Source organism: Microcaecilia unicolor, chromosome 6 (genome assembly GCF_901765095.1).
Source record: "Microcaecilia unicolor chromosome 6, aMicUni1.1, whole genome shotgun sequence".
Taxonomy (NCBI): domain Eukaryota; kingdom Metazoa; phylum Chordata; class Amphibia; order Gymnophiona; family Siphonopidae; genus Microcaecilia; species Microcaecilia unicolor.
The window spans coordinates 5,268,209-5,294,294 of NC_044036.1; the positions used below are offsets into that span (position 1 = coordinate 5,268,209).

Below are 26,086 nucleotides of genomic sequence, written 5' to 3' on the forward strand. Positions count from 1 at the left end.
CGACTAGGATTACACACCATGCTTGACTGGGCCAACTCATTTAAATTCAAACTCAACGCTGAGAAAACTCATTGTCTAATTCTCTCCTCTCCCTATAACAAATTCACGCCCCCAGCGTTAATCACTCCTGAGCTTGTCTTGCCAATCTCGGAGTCCCTAAAAATATTAGGTGTCATTGTTGATAGAACCTTAACCCTAGAGCAGCAAGCGAACTCTACAACCAAGCAAATGTTCTTCTCTCTTTGGAAGCTTAAGCGTATACAACCTTATTTCCCTAGAGAAGTATTCCGCAGCTTAGTTCAATCCCTGGTTATAAGCCGCCTCGATTACTGCAATGGAATCTATGGGGGATGCACAGATATGCTCCTAAAAAAAACTACAAACTGCCCAGAACACAGCGTCTATGCTCATCTTTGCTAAATTGAGATTTGATAGTTCAAGACCACTGCGTGAGAAGCTGCACTGGCTTCCTGTGAAGGACCGAATCGCTTTTAAAATTTGCACTTTGGTGCACAAAATCATTTAGGGTGAAGCCCCTGCTTATATGGACACCCTAATTAACCTGCCGCCTAGGAACTCTCACAAATCAGCTCGCTCGTACCTAAACCTCCATTACCCAGTTTTTTGTGGCCTCAAGTATAAGACCACCTATGCATCCTCCTTCTCCTATCTCAGCACTTAATTGTGGAATGGGCTACCCCAATTGGTCAAACTTACTCCTGATCACCCGACCTTCAAGAAGCGCCTTCCTTTTTGGTAGAGCATACGCTTCAAACCCGCCTGGCATCTCTTCCTTCTGAGTTCCAATTGACATAGCGACACATTGTTCACCCCTACTCTTTCCCCTTTTCCCTCCTTAGCTATTTCCCTTTTATGACATTGATTGTTTGTTTGCTGCATTGTTGTATGTTTTTCTAGTCTGTTGTTTGCCACATTGAGCCTGCCCATGGGTGGAAATATCGTGGGATATAAATGCTATAAATAAATAAATTTAGGCCTGCTATTGGTGCATGGGTAAAAGGCTTTCCTTGCAGAAAAGTCTTTCCAAAATGTCCTTCTATAACTGACATGTTGCTGTGTATAAACAGCATCTCTTTGCTTCCCTGGCATTGAAAACCACTTCCTCTCACCAAAGGTTTGGCTTTTGGAGCTTGGCTCCATTTCAGCTCCCTGCAAACAAGTGGATTACCAAATCTGCCACTTACAGGTAAAAGTGGTAAAATGCATGCACAAATCCCCTAGTAATATCATTCCTTTTTAAAATCTGTTTTGTAAAATGGTTTCTCCTGTTCTGCACACTTCTTTAATCGAACCACAGAAAGACATCATTGCCCTTAGCCTAATGCACACAGACATAAACATCCGTTTCTATTCAGGGTCCATGTTGCATGTCTGCTCTTTTCTCTGTCTCTGTGATCTTACCTGCTCTAACAGAGAGAGCTGATCATGCACTTTTGCCTCATAGTATTCTGTTAGCTCTTCCAGAGCCTGGCCTTTGTTCTCCTCCATCTCTTGCAGCTGTTTCTCATATTCCTCTTGCATCCGTTGGGATTTTACTTGCAGCTCTTCGTACTTCTCATACTCCAACATCAATTTCTGGTTATTGGATGACTCTGACAAAAGCAGAAGGAACAAATTATGGAGGGGACAATGTCCACAAGTACCTTTTATGCAAGGACTTCCTACCAGTTTTCAACGACAGTATGTATATTCATTTGTGTTCTAGGAAAATGCCTGAAGAAATATATGGACAGATGCCAAAGAGCAAAGCAGCAATACAACTTGTCATGCAAAACAGAACACTAAAAGAGTGAGCAAGAGCAAATCTAGTCTATTCCCTGCAAAATCAAACAACCTGCAGCAACTGCAATGAAATAATTGATATTGTGGCTCAGGCCTCCCATGCAGACAAAATGGCTGCCCAGTCTAGGCTCTACAGTCACAATTTCATACGGTTTTGCAGTCCATGTTTGCACACAAAATGGTGGTCCAGGCCATATACCCCAAAACCCCTCACTCACCCCAAAATCACATCCATGCCGACAGCCTGCATTGCATGGTTGCTGTCTTGGTTTTGCTCTAAGCCAATGCTATCTTAAGTGGCTTTCCTGGGTTAACAATTACTGATCCACTTCCCTACGGCTAGCTAGGAACATAGGATTTTAACCCTTTCCTCTCCTCCACCAAGCAAAAAAATCTGCAACCCTATCATAAGACACCAATGAGAAAGCCTGAGGTGCCACAAATACCTTCTGTTGCTTTAAGGAAGCCTTTCAGTTCCCAGAATGCCCTGCTGAGGAAAGAATCACTTTCTCTAGAATTATGCATGGGGAAAATAGTCAAAAGATCTGTAATTGTAACAGGGTCCTAAACATTGGACATGCTCGCTTACATTATGTTCTTTTTCACATATGCAAGCTGCAGTTCTTTGGAGGTAGTTTCCAGTGTAGAGTCCCAGGTTTTCAGATTAGAGCATGTGGCAAGTGTCATCACTTGCCACATGCAACGGTAACAGAATTCAAACACGCGTGGGATAAACATAAAGGAATCCTGTTCAGAAGGAATGGATCCTAAGGAGCTTAGCCGAGATTGGGTGGCAGAGCCGGTGGCGGGAGGCGGGGATAGTGCTGGGCAGACTTATACGGTCTGTACAAATCAAAGTAGGGTATACACAAAAAGTAGTACATATGAGTTTATCTTGTTGGGCAGACTGGATGGACCATGCAGGTCTTTTTCTGCCGTCATTTACTATGTTACCTGCTCTATCCTAGCCTTTGTGAATAAATCATGTGCTATGCTTGAGATGTGCACAGGTGCATTACAAGCAGCTACAGCTACCCTCTTCTGCATGCTCCCCAGCTTCCACCCCCACCCCCGTTCTTTGAATGGGCCAATCAGGTATAATCTCAATACTTTGGGAAAAAATGATTTCCCTTTCATGAAGGAGGGAAAAGCGGTTGGGAGAGAGAGACAGAGAAAGCAGAAGTTCTCACACCTTTAGATGGGAAAGCCTTTGCAGAGAGAGACAAAGAGAAACCTTGTTGGTTCATCAAACAGCTAAGCAGTTGCTGAAATAGAACTAAACTCCCAGTCAAGCCATGAGAAATCCAAGGGAGTTTGGTCCAAGAGAAAGGGAAACCATTTACTAAAGTGCTGATAAGATCAAGCAGTTGAGTTTTCTAACCTTATATCGGACATAACTCTACAAAAATATAAACTGTTTGGTATGATTGCAGAGAAAGAACTGCCAGCCCCTTCTTCTCCTCTTTTCCTGGTGCAGAGACTAAATTTCTTAGCCAAAGAGTTTAATCCAGCAACCTCTCCCATAAGAACATAAGAATAGTCATACTGGGTCAGACCAATGGCCCATCTAGCCCAATATTCTGCTTCCAGCAGTGGCCAATCCAAGTCGCAATTACTGGAGATACCCAATGGGGGGGGGGGGGGGGGGGGGGGGGGGGGGGGGCGGAGGGAGAAAGCAGATCCAGCCCTCTATGGGGCGGGGTGGAAAGCAGATGCAGCCTCCTACTGGGGGGGGGGGGGGGAGGGAGTCCATGCTGAACTATTTTCTCTATCTCCATATGCTGGCACGAGAAAGATATTTTATATATATATATAATTGTTCTATGTATCTATAATCTCTCTATGTGCGTGTGTTTTTATAATTTCCCCTGCCAGCATATGGAGATGTATATGAGTGAAGATAAGGAACAGAGTATGCTTTCTCGTGCATACTGAATCATTTTAAATCTAACTGCTTCAGCCCATGCAGGGACAGAAATTCCCCTTATACCCAGGTCCAGCACCCTCCCCAAGGGAAAGATTCTCTCACTCTGCACCAACTTAGATTTGGAAAAGGCAAGTAACTGAATCCAAATCAGCAGTTGCAGTGGCGTAGGAAGGGGGGGGGGGGCGGGAGTGTAGGAGTGACGACCAGATCTGGCCTGTATCGGTGCCGGTTTGCGACTGATGGGACTACCTCAGGACCTGTGCGGATTTGGTCGGGGACTTTGGCTGCTTTGTACCACATTCCAGACCGGAGCTTTTGCAGAACTTTTATATTCTCTTGCACTGTGCCTTACCTACAAATTGTCAGCTCTTGCCTGTAATATGCCAAAGATGCTGGAATAACTGTTTGAGACAGAATGCAGGGCAGTAGATAATCGCTTGTAACTTTTAATTGCCAAGGCTTGTACACAAAGTCAGCTTGCACGTAGGCGCTACATGAATGAAGGATAGTCTGGGAGTGTTGCCACTCCCACCCTGCATCTCTGAGCCTTCCTTATCAGCTCTGTGAGAGAAGCATTGTGTGATTATGTGTGTGTGCTAAAACAGAGTGATAAGTTTCGTTTTCCTTGCCAGTTTCATTTCAGTGTTATGACGTGTGTATGTACTGTAAGAACTACAAGAACTACAAATGTTTACTGCGCATGACAACTGTGATGTATAAGGGGCCAAATGCGCAGGCCCATAGGGGAGGTATAAATGTGTCAGCTGGGTTCTGACACACAGTATCCTGAGACTGAACTCAGTGCTGTACATTGCTAGCAATAAAGCTGCCTTGCTTTTGGAACCATTTGCCTCTTGTCTCCTGATTTACTTAGCCGAGGGTCCTGTTACAGGAGGGGCGGTCCGCCCCGGGTGCACGCGCTCGGGGGGGTGCTGGCCCCGCTGGTTCCCTGCTCTCTGTGCCCTGGAACAGGTTACTTCCTGTTCCGGGGCAGAGAGAGCAGGGAACCAGCGGGGCCGACGCAGCTCCGAGTGACGTGCACTCGGGGCGGATCGGCCCTCCCACAGGTAAGAATGCGGTCCGGGGGGGGGGGGGGTCGCACCGTGCTGCACCCGGGGGGGGGGGGGGGGTGCGCAGCGGCAACCCGCCCCGGGTGCCATTAGCCCTCGCTACGGCACTGAGCAGTTGTTCCTGAGTGCTCATATCCAGGTCCTGCATTTCCCTGAAATGTCTATCTACGGACATAGGAGCCAACTTTTCAAAATTATTGGGGGTGCTAAGCCCAATGGAAATCACCCCTCCTAGGACACATACATGGAATTTTCTCAATATTGGGGGTGGTCAAGCACCCACAGCACCCACAGAGCTGGCTCCTATGTCTACGGAGATACCCTGTTCTTCAGAGTTCACACCCAAGTCCCACATCACCTCATAGTGTTTCACAAAACATCTGCCCTTCCAAAATGTGCCCCTGAGAGCTCATACCTAGGTCCTGTACCTCCCTGATGTGCTTATCCAAAATTTCTGCCAAATCGTCTTGATTCTTCAACTCTTGTTTTTCTTTGTCAGTCTTCAGAAGCTGGAAAATGTGAAAAAAAAAATATTTATTTATTCTGCGAAAGAGACCTGTAGTAACATAGGCTGACTTTTCAAAGAGATCTAAAATGCTAATTAAAGGGTCAGCCTGTTAGATCAAACCCTTAAAAAAATTAACCAACAATCTAGTGAAAGTTAGCTAGGGGGAAAGAACGTTAAAAGACAGCACACTAGCTTTAATTTTCAGCTATAGCTGGCAAACTTAGGTCTTTAATTATTTAGTTGTAATAGAATGGCACTTTACTGCATCGTTTTATCCAAATAAAGGACCATGGGGTTCACTTATCTGCAGTAGATTAGTACCCGAGTTTAATGAATCCTGCAGTTTACCCAGGATCAGCCATCACCCAGCAGGGCTAGAACCATTTTTTAAATCTGTGGGTTGGCTTCTGGCATGGGGCAGGGCTTAAAAGGAAAGGAGTGTTACATTTTTTTTCTTTTATGGCTCAATGGGGCAGAACAGGTGGCTCCCCCTCCCCCCTCAGACTACTGGGAATTTTTGAATACAGGAGCTTTTCCTGGGCCTTGCAACCCCTTTAACTGGCACCAAAGAAAACGCTATCAGATTAGATCCAGCAAGAAAGACAAAAAGGTCCTTTTGGAGCTGAGACTGAATGTTACTGAGATGCCTGATCCTCTCTAGGCTCCACAGAAGGAAGTACTACATTGGGAAACAACTTTCTATGGCAAAGGCCATTTGAAATGGAAATGTAATGAAGCAATGAGCATAAATGAGAATGGGGTGGCAATACTCATTGATAGTATGAGAATGTTTATATTGAAGGTTGAAGGGAGGCGGGAGGGATTTACGATAGTTTGCGAAGGATTGTGAGGAAGGGTATGGTGGGCGAGGGTGGGGGTTAGATCAAGCTTGATTTTTGATGGCTCAAGGTGGATCACTTCTTCCTGGTACTTTACCTGTGTGATGGCTGAGGGCAAGCATGGGTAAGGTGCTGACGGCTGGGGGAGGGAGGTACTGATGGCTGAGGGCAAGCACAGGTGAGGAACTGATGGGTGGAGTCAGAGGATTGTTGACAGATTCAGGGCCGTGCCAACACGGTAAGCGGGGTAAGCACCGCAGGGGGGCGCCTACCTTCAAGGGCGCCGCTGCGGTGCTGCCCTGCCATACCGCTCCCGCTGCTGCGCCTCCCACCTACCTTTAAAAAATTTTTTGTGAAGTTGAAGCCGAGTTGCAAGCAGCGCCTCGCGTCTGCCCGGCTGCTTGTAAAACAAGAAAATCTCTTCTCCTCGTCATCGTCGGGCCTCACTGTGTCCCGCCCTCCTCTGAGGTAACTTCCTTTTTCCGCGAGGGCGGGACACAGTGAGGCCCGACGATGACGAGGAGAACAGATTTTCTTGTTTTACAAGCAGCCAGGCAGATGCGAGGCGCTGCTTGCAACTCGGCTTCAGCTTCACAAAATTTTTTTTTAAGGTAGGGGAGGATAATCATAACTGCAACATGATGTGACTTGCAAAGGTGCCGAGCGGGCCACAGGAGCCTCGGGCTCTTCCGGGCTGGGCTGCCTCTTTAGCCATACACATTCCCTTGCCTTCCACTTGTCGGCTCCCCGAAATTTGCCCCGATGAAGCTTTAGTTCTTCTAGGAAGTGGACAAGCCTTTCTACAGCAGCCTTCCACTTGCAAGCGCAATCTGTACTCAAAAGTTGAGGGAACAGCAGATGCAGATTTAGGTCAGTTCTTTTTAAAGCCCAGTCCTTTGATCTTCCTGCCTTTTGCACAGGGCAGGCTTACATGGGCATGCATGCTGTTTGACAGCTGCCAGTTAGAAGGAGGTTGGGCATTATGTAGCAGAAAGGCAAGCTAACGTTGGACTGATGAAGTACAAGGGCACAGTTTGTGCAATACTACCTGAGATATTCAACAGCAAGGTCTACTGATGGATATCATTTCTCCAGCATTACTACAGATACCCAGCGCTCTGCAAATACCTAGATAACCCCTGCTCCCTAGAGCTTAGTGTGTTCAAAACACAACTGCTGACCTCACTTTTGCTCACTGCAGAGAGCTCTTGGAGGTGCCAATAACTCCAGTTTGAGGCTTTAAAGGGGAATCCAGAGCCTCCCTTGCTGCCCAGTGGAAAGCAGCATAATATTACAATCTAAATAGTTCCTGGATTTAAAAATGGAATTGTATGTTTGTTTCCATTGTCCATTGTAAGCTTTCCTTTTGTAAGCTTACTTCCCTCTGCAGAAGGCGGGCCCAGAAGGGACAGAGAAAGTGCCTGCATAGAATATGTAAACCACTGCGGTTGTGCTCAGAAAGGTGGCACATCAAGTCCATAACCTAACCGGTTCCCTCTACATGTGGATTCAGTGACAGGGTTTATTTATCTGATCCACAAGGCTTCTAATGCTCCGTGTTTTGCCCATCTTTTATTCTTAATATTCCTTCTCAGATGGGAGAGGGTTGTTGTGGGGGAAGGGATAGAAAGGGCAGACAGTGAATGGAAGGGGAGAGAGAGAGGGCAGACAGGGACAGATGGTGGATGGAAGGGGCAGAGATAGAGGGCAGATGTAGATGGAAGGAGCAGGGAGAGAGGACAGACATTGGATGGAGGGGATAGCAGAGAGGGCAGACACTGGATGGCAGAGAGAGAAAAAAAAGAGATGCTGGATGGAAGGAAGACAGTGAAAAGAAGATGAGGAAAGCAGAAACCAGAGATAACAAACTGTAAATAAAATATATATTTTTATTTTTTTGCTTTAGGATAAAGTAGCATTGTAGCTGTGTTAATAAATGTTTATAATAGAACATGTAAACAAGGTAATATTTTTATTGGACTAATTTTAATACATTTTGGTTAACTTTCGGAGAACAAAACCCCCTTCCTCAGGTCAGGATAGGATACTGTAACAGCACTATACTGTATTGACCTGAGGAAGGATGTTTTGGCCTCTGAAAGCTAAATGTATTAGTCCAATAAAATGGTATTATTTTATTTTCTATATTTGTTTTATTTCTATTTGTTAATTTGTAAAGTGGTGATTGGTACTTGTTAGTTTTTTCAAATTTACATCTGCTGTCTTTATATTTTGCACAGTATGGTATTTTGGTATTTATGGTATTTTATGCTAGACGGGGGGGGGGGGGGGGCACCAACTGATAGTCTGCAGGGGGCATCAGAGACAATAGGCACGGCCCTGGACAGATTGGTTAAGAGGGAAGAGGAAAAAAGAAGGTGGGTGTGCAGAATCTGAATTTGCTATTAATACTCATGGCCTTAACTCCCCATATAAATGAAATTTGTTTTATAAGGGCAGATATAGTACAGGTCTAGGAAACTCATTTTAGAAGAAGGGATGAACATTTGCTGCAGAGTAAGAAAAAGACTGGAGGACAGAAAGGTGGGTGCTGGAATATTCCTGGGGAAAGTGCTATACTATACTACCAAGGGTTTTCTATCCCGTTAAATCCCTTATTACAGAGTCAAAGCGGGTTTATAACAATATATTAATACAGTACACATTTTTCTATATTTCATATAACATTAAACAACCCCTCTCATTGCCAAAACACCCTCAAATAGCCAAGTCTTAACTTGTTTCCTAAACATTATATAAGATGAGCTTAATCGAATCATCTTCGGAAAACCAAAATACGAAAGTGCAAAACCCTTACGTGAGAAACTACACTGGCTCCCACTCAAGGAACGTATCACTTTTAAAGTATGCACCTTAGTCCACAAAATCATCCACGGTGAAGCCCCTGCATACATGTCTGATTTAATAGACCTGCCACCCAGAAATGCTAAAAGATCATCCCAAACTCTCCTCAATCTCCACTTTCCTAAGTGCAAAGGCATAAAATACAAAGTACTGCACGCATCAACCTTCTCTTATAAGAGCACGCAACTCTGGAATACACTACCACGCAACCTGAAAACGATCTACGAACTAACCGACTTCCGCAAACTATTGAAGACTCATCTCTTTGAGAAAACTTACTGCAAGGATCAAAAAACATGAAGTCCACACACACTAAGAGAAATGTATCAGTACACTCTCTTCTGAGTTCTCTTCCCCCGTATTCTCACCACACCTAAATCTCTACCCTCTTGTTATTGTTTTATCGCCCTATCAATTCCCCATTGTTACATTACATTGTTCTACTCCCCATACTGTATTTCGACGTTGACTTTGTCTTCCCATAACTCTTCACTATGTAACCTATAATCGTAATGCAACAAATTGTACTTCCACCATTCACAATATATTGTAAGCCACACTGAGCCCGCAAAAAGGTGGGAAAATGTGGGATACAAATGCAATAAATAAATAAATAAAATAAATAAATTTGAAGAAGAATTCCAGATTTTCACTACTGAATAACAGTATGATCCCTAATGTATCCTTTTATAATTGATATTTAGAACAGATGGAAAACAAAGTTAAGCATTTGGAACTATAACTTTCATATCGACCACCTAAAAGAGAAATTAATGATGGAAAGTTTTCTGGTACATTTCCTGATAACATCTTAAAGATCAAACAACATAATTTATACTTAATACGTAACTCCATCGGAAGCCATTGTACCAAGATACAATACAATAAGGAACTTATTGACCACTTAATCCCAACAAAGAAGTCCAAAGTGATTTATAATTAAACTAAACCAATATAGTCACTGGTAATTACAATTTAAAATCAAGGAAAACATAAAGAATTATAATTCCTAAAGTAATAGAAAAAAATACATTTGTATTTTTTATTTATTATTAGGGTTTATTTACCGCATTTTTGAAGGAATTCACTCAAGGCGTTGTACAGTAAGAATAGATCAAACATGAGCAATAGGCAATTACAGCAGTAAAAATATTCAAACAACAATACAAAGTATGGCATGGTATACTACTTGGTTATTCCAACTTTAATCTTCTAGGGACCACTGGTTCTAAATATCTTGCACTCTGATTTTACCAAGTGGTAATAGGATATCGCTCTCTCAGCACATATATTATCTTACTATTTAACCAACACCAGACCTCAACGCTACCAAGCTTGGCTATTCCGCAAGGAAACTGAAAGAAGCCAAGAGAGAGATACGTCTGGCGAAAGCGCAAGCGGAAGAACAAATGGCTAGAAATGTAAGAAGAGGTGACAAAAATTTCTTCAGGTATATTAGTGAAAGGAGAATGACTAAAAAGGGAATTGTGAGACTGAAAGATACTGCAAACCGCTATGTAGATAATGATGAAGAAAAGGCAAATTTGCTAAATAGATACTTTTGTTCTGTTTTCACAGAAGAAAATCCTGGAGAAGGACCGCGATAGATTGGAAAAGGTACAAATGAGAATGAAGTGGATAGAGCACCGTTCACGGAAGAGAGTGTGTATGAACAACTTGAAAAGCTAAAGGTGGACAAAACCATGGGACCGGACGGGATCCACCCCAGGATATTGAGGGAGCTCAGGGAGGTTCTGGCGGGTCCTCTTAAAGATTTGTTTAATAAATCCTTGCAGACAGGAGAGGTTCCGAGGGATTGGAGAACGGCGGATGTGGTCCCTCTTCACAAAAGTGGTGATAGGGAAGTAGCTGGAAACTACAGGCCGGTAAGCCTCACTTCAGTTATTGGAAAGGTAATGGAAGCGGTGCTGAAGGAAAGGATAGTGAATTTCCTAGAAGCCAATAAGTTGCAAGATCCGAGACAACATGGTTTTACCAAAGGGAAATCGTGCCAAACGAATCTCATTGAATTCTTTGATTGGGTGACAGGAGAATTAAATCAGGGACGAGCTATAGACGTAATCTACTTAGATTTCAGCAAAGCTTTTGACACGGTTCCCCACAGGAGGCTCTTAAATAAACTGGATGGGCTGAAGATAGGACCCGAAGTGGTGAACTGGATTAGGAACTGATTGACGGACAGACACCAGAAGGTGGTGGTAAATGGAATTCGCTCGGAGGAGGGAAAGGTGAGTAGTGGAGTGCCTCAGGGATCGGTGCTGGGGCTGATTCTGTTCAATATATTTGTGAGTGACATTGCCAAAGGGTTAGAAAGTAAAGTTTGCCTATTTGCAGACGATACTAAGATTTGTAACAGAGTGGACACCCGGGAGGGAGTGGGAAACATGAAAAAGGACCTGCGGAAACTTGAAGAATGGTCTAAGGTTTGGCAATTAAAATTCAATGCAAAAAAATGCAAAGTGATGCACTTAGGGAAGAGAAATCCACGGGAGACGTATATGTTAAGCAGTGAGAGTCTGATAAGTACGGATGGGGAGAGGGATCTTGGGGTGATAGTATCTGAGGATCTGAAGGCAAAGAAACAGTGTGACAAGGCGGTGGCCGTAGCGAGAAGGTTGCTAGGCTGTATAGAGAGAGGTGTGACCAGCAGAAGAAAGGAGGTGTTGATGCCCCTGAACAATTCATTGGTGAGGCCCCACCTGGAGTATTATGTTCAGTTTTGGAAGCCGTATCTTGCGAAGGATGTAAAAAGAATTGAAGCGCTGCAAAGGAAAGCTATTAGATTGTAAGCTCTTTGAGCAGGGACTGTCTTTCTTCTATGTTTGTGCAGCGCTGCGTATGCTTTGTAGCGCTATAGAAATGCTAAATAGTAGTAGTAGTAGAATGGTAAGGGATTTGCGTTACAAGACATATGAGGGGAGACTTGCAGACTTGAACATGTATACTCTGGAGGAAAGGAGGAACAGGGGTGATATGATACAGACGTTCAAATATTTGAAAGGTATTAATCCGCAAATGAATCTTTTCTGGAGATGCGAAGGCGGTAGAACGAGAGGACATGAAATGAGATTGAAGGGGGGCAGACTCAGGAAAAATGTCAGGAAGTACTTTTTTCATGGAGAGAGTGGTGGATACTTGGAGAATTCCTTTATTAAATGAAAACGGAAAAACAATATTCAAGACATTGTCTCATGCAGTTGTAAAACCAGCCCCGCTATACTTTTATACAAAAATTCAAAACCTACAAAACCTGCCCCCCCACCCTACATTCAAATCAACTTCAAGCGTACATGCTTCCACCAAACCTCAAAATTATGTACCCCCCCCCCCCCCTCCACCTTTTCCAAGCACGCCACTTCCTGGATGGCTCGGACAACGTCCCAGGAAACCTGCTCAGCAGACCTGCACTCCTGGCGCATAGACACCCCGCATCGGGCCACCCACAGGCAGTACCTGATAATAACTGATATGAAGAAGGCGGTACCTGGCTCCAGCTGCCCCGTCCCCTGCTGTCTCCCGTACACCCAGTCTGCATAGGTGTAGGACGTGAAGCCGCGGATGGCCAGCAAGGCGGCCACTCTCCGACAAACTGCTCTTGAGAATGGACACTCCAGATCCAAGATGGCTGCCTGAGTAGACGTGCGAGAAAGAGCTCCGGAGACTTCTTAGTATATTGCTAACTGAGAAACCGCGTCCCTGTAATGGGGAAACGGAAAGGAAAACTCGGAGTGCCTTCCTCCACAGGCAGAGTTGACCCACCTCTCATGCGGCAATTGACGCTTGAAGAATCGGGGCTCCGAACGCCGGGAACCGGACTGAACGCTTTGGGAGGTCCGGGAGATCAAACTGACCTAAGCGCCGAAGGAGCGTCTTTGAGCCCTCCCCCGATTACAGCTCCTCCAAGACCAGGAAGTGAAACCGCGGGGCAGAGAGTGCAGCAAGTCGAGCCCGGAAACCGGTCGTTCGCAACTGCCAGTGGGGGCCCTGCCGCCGCGTCGACGCCAGTGAGTTTGTTATCTCAGACAGATATGTCTGAAAGAAGTCCTGTTGCACCTTCTACGATGTTTGGAGTTTTGAATAAACCAACGACGGTTACAATGGATTCCTTATGGGAGGCAATACAGGGACTGAATACCAACTTACTGCAAATAACAGGTATTTTCAGAGGTGAGGTAACGGAATTAAAGCAATCACAACATGATTTAGAAGGAAAAATTGCAGAACAATCTACAAAGATGGAACTATTTGATAAAGATATTAAAACGCTGAATTCCTCCATGCAAGTATTGATAAAAGATGCTAATTTTCAAAAGCGAAAAACAGAATATTTGGAAAATCAGATTAGGGGAAATAACTTACGTTTTCTTAACTTTCCTAAGATGCCTCTCATGTCAGCTCTAGATATGTTTAAAAAATATCTTAATGAAGTTTTGGGTATTCCCCCTGAGGGATACCCACCTATAACAAGACTATTGTACATTTCTGGATCTGGAGAGACAAAATTGCCTGTTAACCCCCAACCTGATTTGAATCTAACAGAAATTTTAGAATCCTCTTTGGAAGTATTAACTGAGAGAACAACGCTCTTGGTAACTTTTGCTCTGCAGCTGGATCGAAATAATATTTTTAGGCTTTACTTTCGTCACGCTAAATCACCCTTCCTGGGAGCAAAAATACAAGTATTTCCTGATTTTGCCCGAGAGACTCAAAGAAAAAGAAAGAAATTTTTGTTGTTAAAAGAAAGAGTTTTGCATATAGGTGGGACCTTTATGTTAAGGTTCCCCTGTAAATGTTATATTTCTTTGAACTCTGTTAACTATATTTATTTTGATCCTGAGAAGTTATTAGATTTTATTACCTCTAAAGAAAATTGCAGTAGTTCCTGATTGCTGGCGCGAAACCCAGCTGCGTTCCCTCTGGTTTTGTCTACTTGATAACTTAATTTAATTTATTTTACTTTATCATATTTGATCTGATATTTCCTTGATCTTGGATCACTATTTGTGGACAAAAAAATTTTAGAGGAATAATTATTTTATTTTTCCTTAATATAATTGAGTACTGTTCTTTTGAAAATGTATTTCCTTTTTCTCTGAAGATGTATTTATGTTTTTTTTGCATAAATGATAAATGAATAAAAATATATAAATTAAGGAAAAAAAAAAAAGAATGGACACTCCAAAAGGAAGTGGTCCATCGTCTCCAGCTGGCCAGCACACTCCCCCCTCGGGCAGTCTCAGTCCTGTTGATTTCCATACATGAGGTTTGCCCGGACATACAACCTGCCATGCAGGGACAGCCAGGCAATGTCCCTGTACTTGTTCGGGAGTCGTCTAGATGAAATGAAACGCAGGCCCTGCCTCAGCACGGGCCCTGGAGCATCTCTAAGAGTCAGGGGAGAGGAGAAATGCTGGGAGCGAACCCACTCCACCCAGCTCTCCCTCTGCCCCGCCCTTATTTCCTCCCATGTAATGTCCCACAACCGGACCCGCTTTACTAAGGATTTGTAGTAGCCTACCCCCTCCGGGAAACCCTTCCGCAACCTCCCCGCCTCCCCCCCCCCAAGGGCCCCAAAATCCCTCCCACCACTGTACAACGCTTTGTGCCCACCCTGGGGCCTCTGGAACCCCCCCCCCCCCTCCCGCCCAAGGTTAAACTGGATGAACAGGGAGGAGAATAGCAAGACAGGATTTACCATCCTTCCTCCCGCGAACGATAAGTAATATTGCGTTTTACCGGGTTCATCCTGTTGCCCCACAAGAGCTGAAAGAACATGCTGTACAACGAAGTGAAACAGCGTTCCGGTAAAAGGCAGATGTAACTCAAGAAGAGAAACATGGGGACTATCTGGGTCTTCAACAACCGGACCCTGTCCGCCATGGGCATCCGCCACCCCTTCCAACGATCCACCTACTCCCTCGCCTCCAATATCTTTTGCTCCCAACTCTCCCGCCCATAATCCCCCCCCCCCCAAATACACTCCCAACACCCGCATTCTTTCAATCCCTGCAGGAAACCCGCCCCCTAGGTTAAACCGCTGCTCCTCTGGACCCACCCACAAGCTAGTACTCTTACCCAGGTGCACCCGTGACCCTGATGCCTGGGAATATTCTTCAAGGGTCTCCCGCAGCATCCTCCCCTCCCTCTGGTCTGCCACCCAGACGGTGACATCGTCTGCATAAGCGATGACTCTCAATACGTTCCCTTTGCCCACCTCTACCCCTCTGAGCCCTCTCTCCCCCCCCCCCCCCCCTTCCCAGGCTCCGCACCAGGAGATCTATGGCGAAAGCATACAGCAGGGGGCTCAATGGGCACCCCTGCTGGTTCCCTGCTGTGACCCCCACCTCTGCCCCCCCTCCATCCATTCACCAGGGGAAATAATCGTGCCCCAGCATACAACAATTGCAGTTGTGCGATCCACTCCCCCGGGAAGCCATAGTGATCCAGGACCTTCCACAAGAACCCCCACTGCACTCGGTCGAAAGCCTTGTCCTGGTCCAAGGCCACGACCAACCTACCGTCTCCCACCCGGCTATGTTCCAAACCCTCCCTCTCCCAGGCTACTGGCTCCAGCATCCCCCGTCCTGGGACCCCACACCCCTGCGGGACTGCCAGCACTTCCCCGGAGACCTTCCTCATGCGAGCATGAAGCATGTGGGTGAAGGTCTTCCGGTCGCTGTTCAAGAGCGCTATTGGTCGCCAGTTCGCCACATCTTGAGGGTCCTTGCCTTTGCTAAGGAGGACCAATGCTGATCCTCCCATAGACTCCGGCAAGGATCCCCCTGTTCGCGCCTCCTCCCAGAGTTCCAGCAAGAGCGGCGCCAGCCGGTCCCTGAACCGTTGGTAAAACTCCGCCGGGAGTCCATCTGGCCCCGGCGCCGTCCTGCACCGCAAGGCCCCGATGGCCTCCTCCACCTCACCCAGCGTCCACGGCTGCATTAAGACCTGAAAATGCGGCCCCCCCTTACCCATCCCCGGGGTCCCCTCAATGTATCTTCCCATGACTTCTTCCCTCAACTGTTGGTCCAAGAAAACCCGCCCAAAATGTGTCCCCACCACCCGCAAGATGCCTTCCCTGGACTCTTGGAGTACCCCCCCCCCCCCCTCATCCCTAAACCCCCCCCCCCCACCCTCCTCTCCCTTTGTTCCTTGCAGCAGTCATACGGGTCCGACCTGAGCAGCTTCCTGAAGTCCCGCTCATAGATGAGGGAAGAGTACCGGTTGTACTGAACCCTTTCAACCTCCTGCTGCAGTACCTCAATATCCTCCCTCCTCCCCCCCCCCCCCCGTGAAATCAGATTATCCCGTCGCTTCCTCAGGGCGATCCCCAACCGGGTGGCCTCCCTTCTCTGCCGCCTCGCCTGCCAGAGAAAAAACCCTTTGGTGCGGTGTTTCAGTACTTCCCACCAGTCCCTGAGGGAAGGGAAGACACCCTGAATGGACACCTGGTCTGCTAGGAACTCCAGGTACTCCTGGTACAACACCCCCTCCTCCAACCATTTGAGATTCAATCTCCACAACCCTTTCCCTAGCTTGTGCGCCCCCCCTCCCCCCCAACTCTATCATCACCATCCTGTGGTCAGAAAAACCTACTTCCACCACCCTAGGTGCCTGCCCACATGCCCCTTCCCGAACTATAAACCGGTCAATTCTGCTCCTACAGGTGCCCCGTGAAAAGGTGACACCCTGCTTCCCACCACCAAGTGTGATTTGTGCATCCACCAGCCCTGCTCCCTTCATAATCCCCGCTAGTCGAACCCCATCATAATGTACTTGTGTTGCCCGCCCCCCACTATCCTCTTTCCGTAAGATAGTGTTGAAGTCTCCTCCCCACACCAACTGCCTTGAAGTGTATAGGTAAGGCTTAATTTTGTTGAACAATGCAGACCTTCCCCGCTTGCTTTGCAGTCCATACACATTAATCACCCGCAAAGCCACCCCCCCCCCCCCCCGCAGTATTACGTCCAACAGCAAATACCTACCAGTACCGAGCTCCACCACCCTCTGGATCTCTACTTTATTGGTCTTAAAAAGGATACCTATCCCCCCATACCTCTCCCCGGCCAGACCCCAGATAGAGGTTCCCCATCCCCAGGCCCTCTTTGCCCGCCGGACATCCTCCAATGTCTGCAACCGGGTCTCCTGGAGGAGGAAACAGTCCGCAGCCACGGCAGAGAGGCCATCGAACGCCAAGCATCTTGCCCTCTGAGAGGCGACACTAGCCACATTAAGTGTGGCGAATACCAATAGCAGTCCCACCATCAGTCCTCGCTACCACACCCCCCACCTTCCTGGCTGCCTTCCTTCCTCTCCACCCCATCATCCGGGGTCCCTTCCCCCCCTTCCTCCTCCGCCCAATCCCGGACCCCTAGCTCAAACATCCCTCCCCCCATCCTTGCTTTCTTCCTTCCTATCTTCTTTTTGTCTTCACCCACCTCCCTCCCTCCCTGGGGATCATCAACCGACCTGCCCCCCCTCTCCCCCCTCTTCCACCCCTACTACCTCCTCTTCTTCCCCCCTTTCCATCAATCCCATTTCCGACCCTTCCTCCCTCCCCTCGCGGACCTGCGTTACTACATCCTTTCCTACCTTCCTTTCCTCTCCCGCCTTCCCTGCATCAGCCGTTACCTCCCCCGATCCACCCACCTCCCCCATTACCATTCCCCCCTCTCCATCCCTCTAAACCCTCCCCCCTCTCCTTCCTCTTACCCGCCGTTCCCCTCGCTCCCTCTACCCTGCCTCCCAACCCGTCCTGCCGGCTACCCCCATCCTCTACCTCCTCACCAGCTTGTTCCTCAGCCCCTCCCTGCTCTTCCAAACACCTGAATCTATTCCCTACTTCTATCCCCATTCCCGCCCCCTCCCCCCACCCCCTTTCCTTTCTGCTGTTTCTTGGACACCCGCGTCCAGCCCTCATCCTCCCCTTCCTGCCGCTTCCGACCCTCCCCCAGGCCCCCCCTTCTGCCGGTCCCTGTCCTTCCCCGGACCCTTCCCTCCCTGCCCCGGGAACCTGATCCTGACCTGCTTCCCCTCCCCCTGACCGGAACCATCCCTACCTATCTCCTCCTCTCCCCCATTATGGGAGGCCTTTACTCATATTACCCCTCTCCTCAAGTCGCTTCACTGGCTCCCTATCCGTTTTCGCATCCTGTTCAAACTTCTTCTACTAACCTATAAATGTACTCACTCTGCTGCTCCCCAGTATCTCTCCACACTCTTCCTTCCCTACACCCCTTCCCGTGCACTCCGCTCCATGGATAAATCCTTCTTATCTGTTCCCTTCTCCACTACTGCCAACTCCAAACTTCGCGCCTTCTGTCTCGCTGCACCCTACGCCTGGAATAAACTTCCTGAGTCCCTACGTCTTGCCCCATCCTTGGCTACTTTAAATCTAGACTGAAAGCCCACCTCTTTAACATTGCTTTTGACTTGTAACCACTTGTAACCACTCGCCTCCACCCACCCTCCTCTCCTTCTTTCTGTACACATTAATTGATTTGATTTGCTTACTTTATTTTTTGTCTATTAGATTGTAAGCTCTTTGAGCAGGGACTGTCTTTCTTCTATGTTTGTGCAGCGCTGCGTACGCCTTGAAGCGCTATAGAAATGCTAAATAGTAGTAGTAGTAGTAGTAGGCCCAAGGGCAGACTCGAAATGCATGCCCCAGACCCCCACATAAGTTGCCCCGGATAGACATACAGGATTCCGTGGGATGCTCCTTAGACCCGCACTTTCCACACTGCACTACCGGGCATGACATACTAAAATGTTTAAACGACCCACACTTGTGACACTGCCATGGCTGCCCCTTATAAAAGCAGAGGATCTGATCCCTACCGATAAACGCCGCGGAGGGAATGTGCTGGGTGACGTGCCCTGCCTGCCTCAGCCGAACCTGCACACCCCAACCTCCCACCCACACCCTTCTGGGATCCAGGAGTTTGGACAAGGGGGTACGCAATTCTGCATACCGTTGTAGCCAGAAGGCCAGGTCCGCCCCTGATAGAGACTCATTTCGAACCAGCAGGGTTACCTGCACCAGGTCAGGTCTGCTGATCGGTACAGCCCAGTGGTTCTTCCAGTCCCCTCTCCCCCGTAACCCCTCGTATCTCTCCCAGAAGACCTCCATGCCTTACTGGGTTAGAAAGCTAATATCGTATTCTGGTATATTCACTGGGTGGATACAGGCATAGAGGTCCTCTGGGAGGAATCCTAGACCCAGGACCAATCTCAGGACCGCATCCCTACTTGGCATCCCCCCTCCCCCACCCATCTCAATTGTACCACATTTCTCCTTTTGGGAACCTGGCCTCCCTCCCACCCACCCCCATCCTTCCCCACTGCCCCCTACCCCCCCAGTTCCCCTGCCTCCGCCTCCTCCACCCACCACCGCCTCAAAGGACGCCCCCCATGGTCCCCCCCTCTCCTACGCGGGGACCCCCTGCTCCTGATGCACCATACCCCCCTTCTCTTGCCTTCCCCCTTTCTCAGCCTCCCGCCCCTCCCTCCCTATCCCTCCCCCGAACATGCCAGTAAACCTTGGTCCCCTGCACCCCCCATCCCCAGAATCCTCACATCCCCTGCATTCACAATGTCCATCAGTTCAATGTCTCCTGCAGCAGAAACCCTGCCTGTCTCCCCATCGATTTGGTCAGTAGGAACTTTGAGAGCAGGTTCCCCTATATAACTGGTCCCCTCCCAGTGTCCCTGCCCCTCTCCCCCTCCTGTTGAACCAACCCCACCCCCCAGAGCCAGCCACCCCCTGTGGCTCGCCCCCCTGCTGCCTGGCCTGACTCAGAGTCCCTGGTACCGCCATTTAAGTTCACTTTTGGCGCGCCTGGTAGGGCAAGCACCCCCCCCCTCCCTCCCGCCCAAAACCTGCTCTCTGGACTGGGTCCCTCTGTGCCTTGTGCTGCTCCAATCATCCCTGTTCAGGCCCGCTGGCTGCCTGAGCACAGTCCTCCCTTCCAACGTCCTGCTCCGTCGAATCCTCCAGCCCCGCTGTTTTGCCAAGCGGGCGGGGCTTCCCACACTCCAGAAGCGCCTGCCCTCTCACACATGGGGAATCCTCTGATGCTACAGCCATCTCCCCTGCTAGCCCGTGTAGCTGTTCTGCAACCTTTCCTGCTCCACCAGCCCGATTGGCTGTAGCCTCCTGCTCTGCTGCGCCGGGTGGGCGTGGCTTCCGCCACCCGGAAGTGCCGTGCCTCGCTGTTCCAAGCCGGTTTGTTGAAAACACTCCTGATCCTCCTGTGCCTTCCTCATCGATAACCGCTCCTTTTCACCTGCTTTGCGTCCAGCCCTCTCTTTTAACAGGTTTTTATCTGCGAAAACATCACCATTCTCAGTCTTTGGCACTGTTGCAGCCTGGCTGGCCGTGACCTCCAGCCCCTCAGAGCTGTGTGGGCGGGGCCTCCCCGACTGCCATGAAGTCTGTGTTTTTCCCCTGCCCTCTGCTCCTGCTGCAGGCAATGGGCACAACCCCTGGCTGCAACTGCCTCTGCCGACCTCTTGCTTCTTGCTCAAGTAAGTTCTCTATTTCTGCTTCCACCCTCACTGGTGTAGAAAGGAGTCTCTCTCCTGAACTTCCATCCCCTGTTTCTACCGGCTGAAAAGTCTGGGATTGAAAACTTTTTTCCTGTTCAGTTTTCCCACCCTCAGGTTCCCTTCTTAACGAGGATGCCTCTCCAGACCCACCTCCAGTCCTGCTTGCTCCGGAAGCTTCCAGAAGGGGCCCCGACTGACTAGCAAGGTACTGCATATACTGTAATGTGTTTTGGGTGCTAGGCCCAGGGAGCTCCCCTGACGCCTGGGTGTTCTGGGGTCCAAGGTCAGAGCTCCTACTCTCCTTCTCTGTTTGCTGTTGTGACTGTTTGGAGGTTGTCAGGGCCTTTCCCCCCAAGGCCATTGTTTCCCAATTGATGTAAACTTATCTCAGAGGGTTCCCAGGGCCCTTTTCAAAGCCCCCAGCAAATGTTCTTTGTTTTGAAGAAGCTTAAGTAAACGGGTTACCTCCTTTGTATAGGTCTTGCGGTGCTCCACTGGGGCTAGTTTGCATAGGGCAATCGCCATGTTAACCCGCTTCCCCAACTCCACCACCTCTTTTTCTGTACTTTTTATCTTCCTCACCCTTTTAATCAGGCCACTGGCCGGGTCCTCTGGATCCTGGCCATAGTCCATGAAATCTTCCTCCTCTGAGGAGTCACTGTCCTCCTCCTCAGACACCGGTAGGGCCTCCCAGCAAATCTCCATTACCTCTTCTCTCGCCTCCCTCTCCTTCTCCGACCTGCTCTTCTCTGGGGCCTCCCTCCAGCTCTCTCCCCCCCTAACCTGCTAGATGGCGTGCCACAGTGAGGGGGGTACGGGTCTGGGTTCCTCCCATGGAAGCCTGTGCTCTTCGATCCACAGGGCTCCTTTCCCTCCTCTCTGAAGCCCTGCCAGAGAGGGAACCACTTTTCTTGGCCTTCTGGTCCCTGAATCCAGGAGGCCCCATGGCCTGGGCCTGTCCTGGAGAACACACCCCAGGGACCCTCCTCCTCCTTGGGGGAAGGAGCTAGGCCTTGCTCCCTTCCCTCCGGACTCCAACAGAGCCTCTGGCAACCCTTCCTCCTCTGTCAGCAACTCGCTTGGAATGCCCTCCCGTGGGAGGTGGTGGAGATGAAAACGGTAACAGAATTCAAACATGCGTGGGATAAACATAAAGGAATCCTGTTCAGAAGGAATGTATCCTTGGGAGCTTAGCCGACTTTAGATGGCAGAACCGGTGGTGGGAGGCGGGTATAGTGGTTGGGAGGCGGGGACAGTGCTGGGCAGACTTATACGGTCTGTGCCAGAGCTGGTGGTGGGAGGCGGGACTGGTAGTTGGGAGGCAGGGATAGTGCTGGGCAGACTTATACGGTCTGTGCCAGAGCTGGTGGTGGGAGGCGGGGCTGGTGGTTGGGAGGCGGAGAATAGTGCAGGCCAGACTTATATGGTCTGTGCCCTGAAGAGGACAGGTACAAATAAAAAGTAGCACATATGAATTTATCTTGTTGGGCAGACTGGATGGACCGTGCAGGTCTTTTTCTGCCGTCATCTACTATGTTACTATGTTCTTATGTTTGTTTGAGAGCGCCACTGCTTTTAAATTGGATCTATGTTCTTATCATTTGTCTTGTAATTTTTTATATATATTTATTGACAGGAGCTCTCCTCAGCCAATGTAAAAAAACTCAATAATGAGAAAAAAACATTGCTTCTTGAGTCTACCTGTCATGTCAAAACACTCATGCTGTGAGAGAGATATCTTATTTAAACCTTAGACAAAATCTAACATTCCATATTCCACTAGTTGTAATTTTCTATTTTCATATTGAACAATATAAAACAATCGTGCCGAATGGCCTTAATAGAAGTGTAGAATGGAAGACATTTTATTAAAAGTCAAGGGCCCTTTAAAAGACGTTCCACTCAGGATTGGCTGGAACTTGGTCAGCGTTAGTTTAAAAACCCGCGACCATCTTGGAGCGGAAAATTGCATTACTGAAAAAAACTCTTCCTGAAGCAGCAACAAAGATTGCGAAACAAGACGTGCTTGTAGAAGAAGAATGTTTGTAGAGGAATGAAAAATGAAGAAAAAAGTGGATTGAAAATGTGTTTTCAAACTAGGAAGCTTCAGTGAATGGCAAGAGGCATAACGGGACATCATGAAGAAATACACCCCAACCGGTTGGAGGGTTTGTACCAAGGCGAACAATAACACAAGTACAAGATAAGTCCAAAATATGTTGAAGAGGGGTACATAACAATTGGGGGGGGGGGGGGGGTAGTCAGTGTTGTTCAATATGAGAATAGAAAATTACAACTAGTGGAATATGAAATGTTAGATTTTGTCTAAGGTTTAAATGAGATATCTCTCTCACAGCATGAGTGTTTTGACATGACAGGTAGGCTCAACAAGCAATGTCTTTTTCTCATTATTGAGTTTTTTTTACATTGGCTGAGGAGAGCTCCTGTCAATAAATATATATAAAAAATTACAAGACCAATGATAAGAACATAGATCCAATTTAAAAGCAGTGGCGCTCTCAAACAAAAGAAAGAGAGCAAGTATTTCTTGCGGAATAGCCAAGCTTGGTAGCGTTGAGGTCTGGTGTTGGTTAAATAGTAATAATATCCTATTACCACGTGGTAAAATCAGAGTGCATGGTATACTACTTGCAATGACAACACAATACATACTAGAACATTATAATTGGTAGTGAAGGGTAAGGCAAAGTTGTAACATATAGATGAGTAAAAAAGTAGGAAGAATTAGAAAGTAAGGTGATTGATTTGAAGAAAGTTGCACGTGAGATCAGAGAGATGATTAAATATTATCTCAGCTAGGGTAGGAGTGGATAAACATGTCCTGCTGCAGTATGTGCAGCCCGAGTCAATCCTTGTGTGTGTGTGTGTGTGTGTGTGAGTGAGACTAACAAGTTAGTTACTTCTTCCATTAAAGGCTTGGTTGAAGAGCCAAGCTTTCACCTGCTTCCTGAAGTAGAGGTAGCCTTGTGTTAAACGGAGCCTTTCAGGCAATGCATTCCAGAGTGTGGGGGTTACTCTGGAGAAGGCTCGCTTGCGAGTATCACGTCGTGTAATGTCTTTTGGAGAGGGTGTAGTTAGTGAAAGTCCTTGGGAGGACCTTAGTGTCCTTGGCGATATGTGGAGGATCATCCTATTATTCAGATACTCGGGGCCATTTCCTTTCAGGGCCTTGAAGATCAGACATTTAGAGTTTTAAATTTAGCCCTGGATTGTACTGGTAGCCAATGAAATTTTTGCAAAAATGGTGTGATGTGGTCATGTCACTTGCAACCTTCTATGAGTCTTGCTGCTGCATTCTGAATCAACTGGAGCTGGTGCATGCCCTTTGTAGTCAGACCATAGTGCACTGCAGTAATCCAGTCTTGATGTTACCATGGCATGCACAACTGGGATAAGATTTACCTTCTCGATGTAAGGAAAGAGGCAGCGTAGCTGTCGCAAATAGTAGAAGCAGCTCTTGAAGGTTGCTTGGATTTGGGGAATCAGAGTAAGTGTTGAATCTAACTGTATTCCAAGGTTCCTGACTTGTGATTTGAGGGGGAGTTCATACTTCCCAAAAGGGATTTTGATGTCAGGTATGTATCCACTTGTGTTAGGGACCCAGAGAAGCTTGGTTTTACTTGGGTTCAGGGAAAGTTTGTTGTGTTTAGCCCATTCTTGAATTGATGTTAGACAAGTGATCAGTTTATTCAAGGCTGTAGGTAAGTCAGGTTCAATGGGAGGTAGGGGGGAAGGGGGGAGGGGAAGGGGAGAAAAATGAAAATGATTGATGATAGGTAAAGCGAGACTTTATGTACAGTTGAGCTTACCTGACATTTGAACTATGTAAAACTGTTAAGTGGTATGGTTGTATTTTGAAGTTATCATCAATAAAAATTTATATTAAAAAAAAGTCAGATTCAATGGGTATGAGTAGCTGCACATCATCCGCATAGATGTAGAACTGAGTGTCCATTGACCAAATCAGCTCAGCTAGTGGCTTGAGGTAGATATTGAACAGAATAGGTGACAGTATCGATCCTTGTGGTACCCCGCAGGTCAGTGCCCATGGTGGTGATGAGTTGCTGCCAATCATTATGGATTGTTGCCTGTCTGATAGATAGGATCTGAACCAGGCAAGTACTGTTCCATTGATACCTGTTTTTGTCAGTCGTGCTAGCAAGATATCATGATCCACAGTGTCAAAAACTGCTGAGAAATCTAGCAGTACTAACATCGAGGCAAATCCCTTGTCTCGGTTTCTGTTAAGATCATCTAGCAGGGATATGAGGACCGTTTCTGTTCCATAATCAGATCTGAATCCAGATTGACATGGATCTAGCCAGTTATTCTTTTCTAGCCATTCATTAAGTTGAACACAGACTGTTTGTTCTATAAGTTTCCCTAGAAACGGGATGTTGGATACTGGCCTGTAACTTTCAAGTTTGTCCTGGTCAAGGTTATTTTTCTTCAGCAGAGGGTGAACCACTGCCGTTTTTAATGCTGTTGGTAGTTGCCCATTAGAAAGAGAGGTGTTCACAATTTTTGTGGCGCCTTCTATAAAGGCCCATACTTGCCTGCTGCACTATCTTTGATGGGCAGGGATCGAGGGAGCAGGTAGTTGGTTGAAGGTCTCTTAGGATTTTGTCAAGGCTCTCTTCTGTCATTAGGTTAAAAGTGTTCCATCTGTCTCTGTTAGGAGGGGGCGAGTTTGTGCATCCCTGGTTGATTGGTTGGGCACTGGGTGGGATTGCCTGTAAATCCTGGTGGAGACTTTTAATTTTGTTGGCAAAGTATGCAGTATTAATTTAATTACCGTGTGGAGGAGTGGCCTAGTGGTTAGGGTGGTGGACTTTGGTCCTGGGGAACTGAGGAACTGAGTTTGATTCCCACTTCAGGCACATGCAGCTCCTTGTGACTGGGCAAGTCACTTAACCCTCCATTGCCCCATGTAAGCCGCATTGAGCCTGCCATGAGTGGGAAAGCGCGGGGTACAAATGTAACAAAAATTAAAAAATAAATTGTTCAGAATTTATCAAATAGAAAAGCTTTCCGTTTCTTATGAAAAAAACAAACAAACAAGTTCATTCTACTTTGATGGCCTTAGGTAAACCATTCCAAACAGATATCACTTGATATGTAAATAAAGAATTAATTGCTTATAGCACACACCTTTAGTAGGGAGATAAAATAACAGAAATTGATCCTACAATCGACAAGCGTGGCTAAACAATGGCTTTTCCAACAAATTAACCTCATACCCAGATGTAAGTCCCCAACAATTTGAAAACAACACATACTACCTTAAAAATTATATAACTCATATGGGAAGCCAATGAAGTTATAAAGAGATTAAGTGACACTATCATATTTTTAATGCAAAACATTAAATGGGCTGTAGTATTTTGAATAAACTGAAGTTTTTCTGCAACCTAGAAGTCAAACCTAGATATATCAACATCTGGGCCAATAAGGCAAAATGTTCTTCATAAAAATAAGATTGAAC

At 47.2% G+C, this 26,086-nt stretch overlaps 1 protein-coding gene across 1 annotated transcript in view; it reads right to left on the reverse strand.

Moving 5' to 3' along the window:
- CFAP57 (cilia and flagella associated protein 57) overlaps nt 1-26,086 on the reverse strand; it is a 457,479-nt gene that overhangs the window by 147,440 nt on the left and 283,953 nt on the right. The window contains exons 14-15 of the mRNA XM_030205491.1: nt 5,216-5,309; nt 1,423-1,613 (exon numbers count right to left, since the gene is read on the reverse strand). Coding sequence (XP_030061351.1) covers nt 1,423-1,613; nt 5,216-5,309 — 285 coding nt within the window. The remainder of the gene's footprint in view (nt 1-1,422; nt 1,614-5,215; nt 5,310-26,086) is intronic.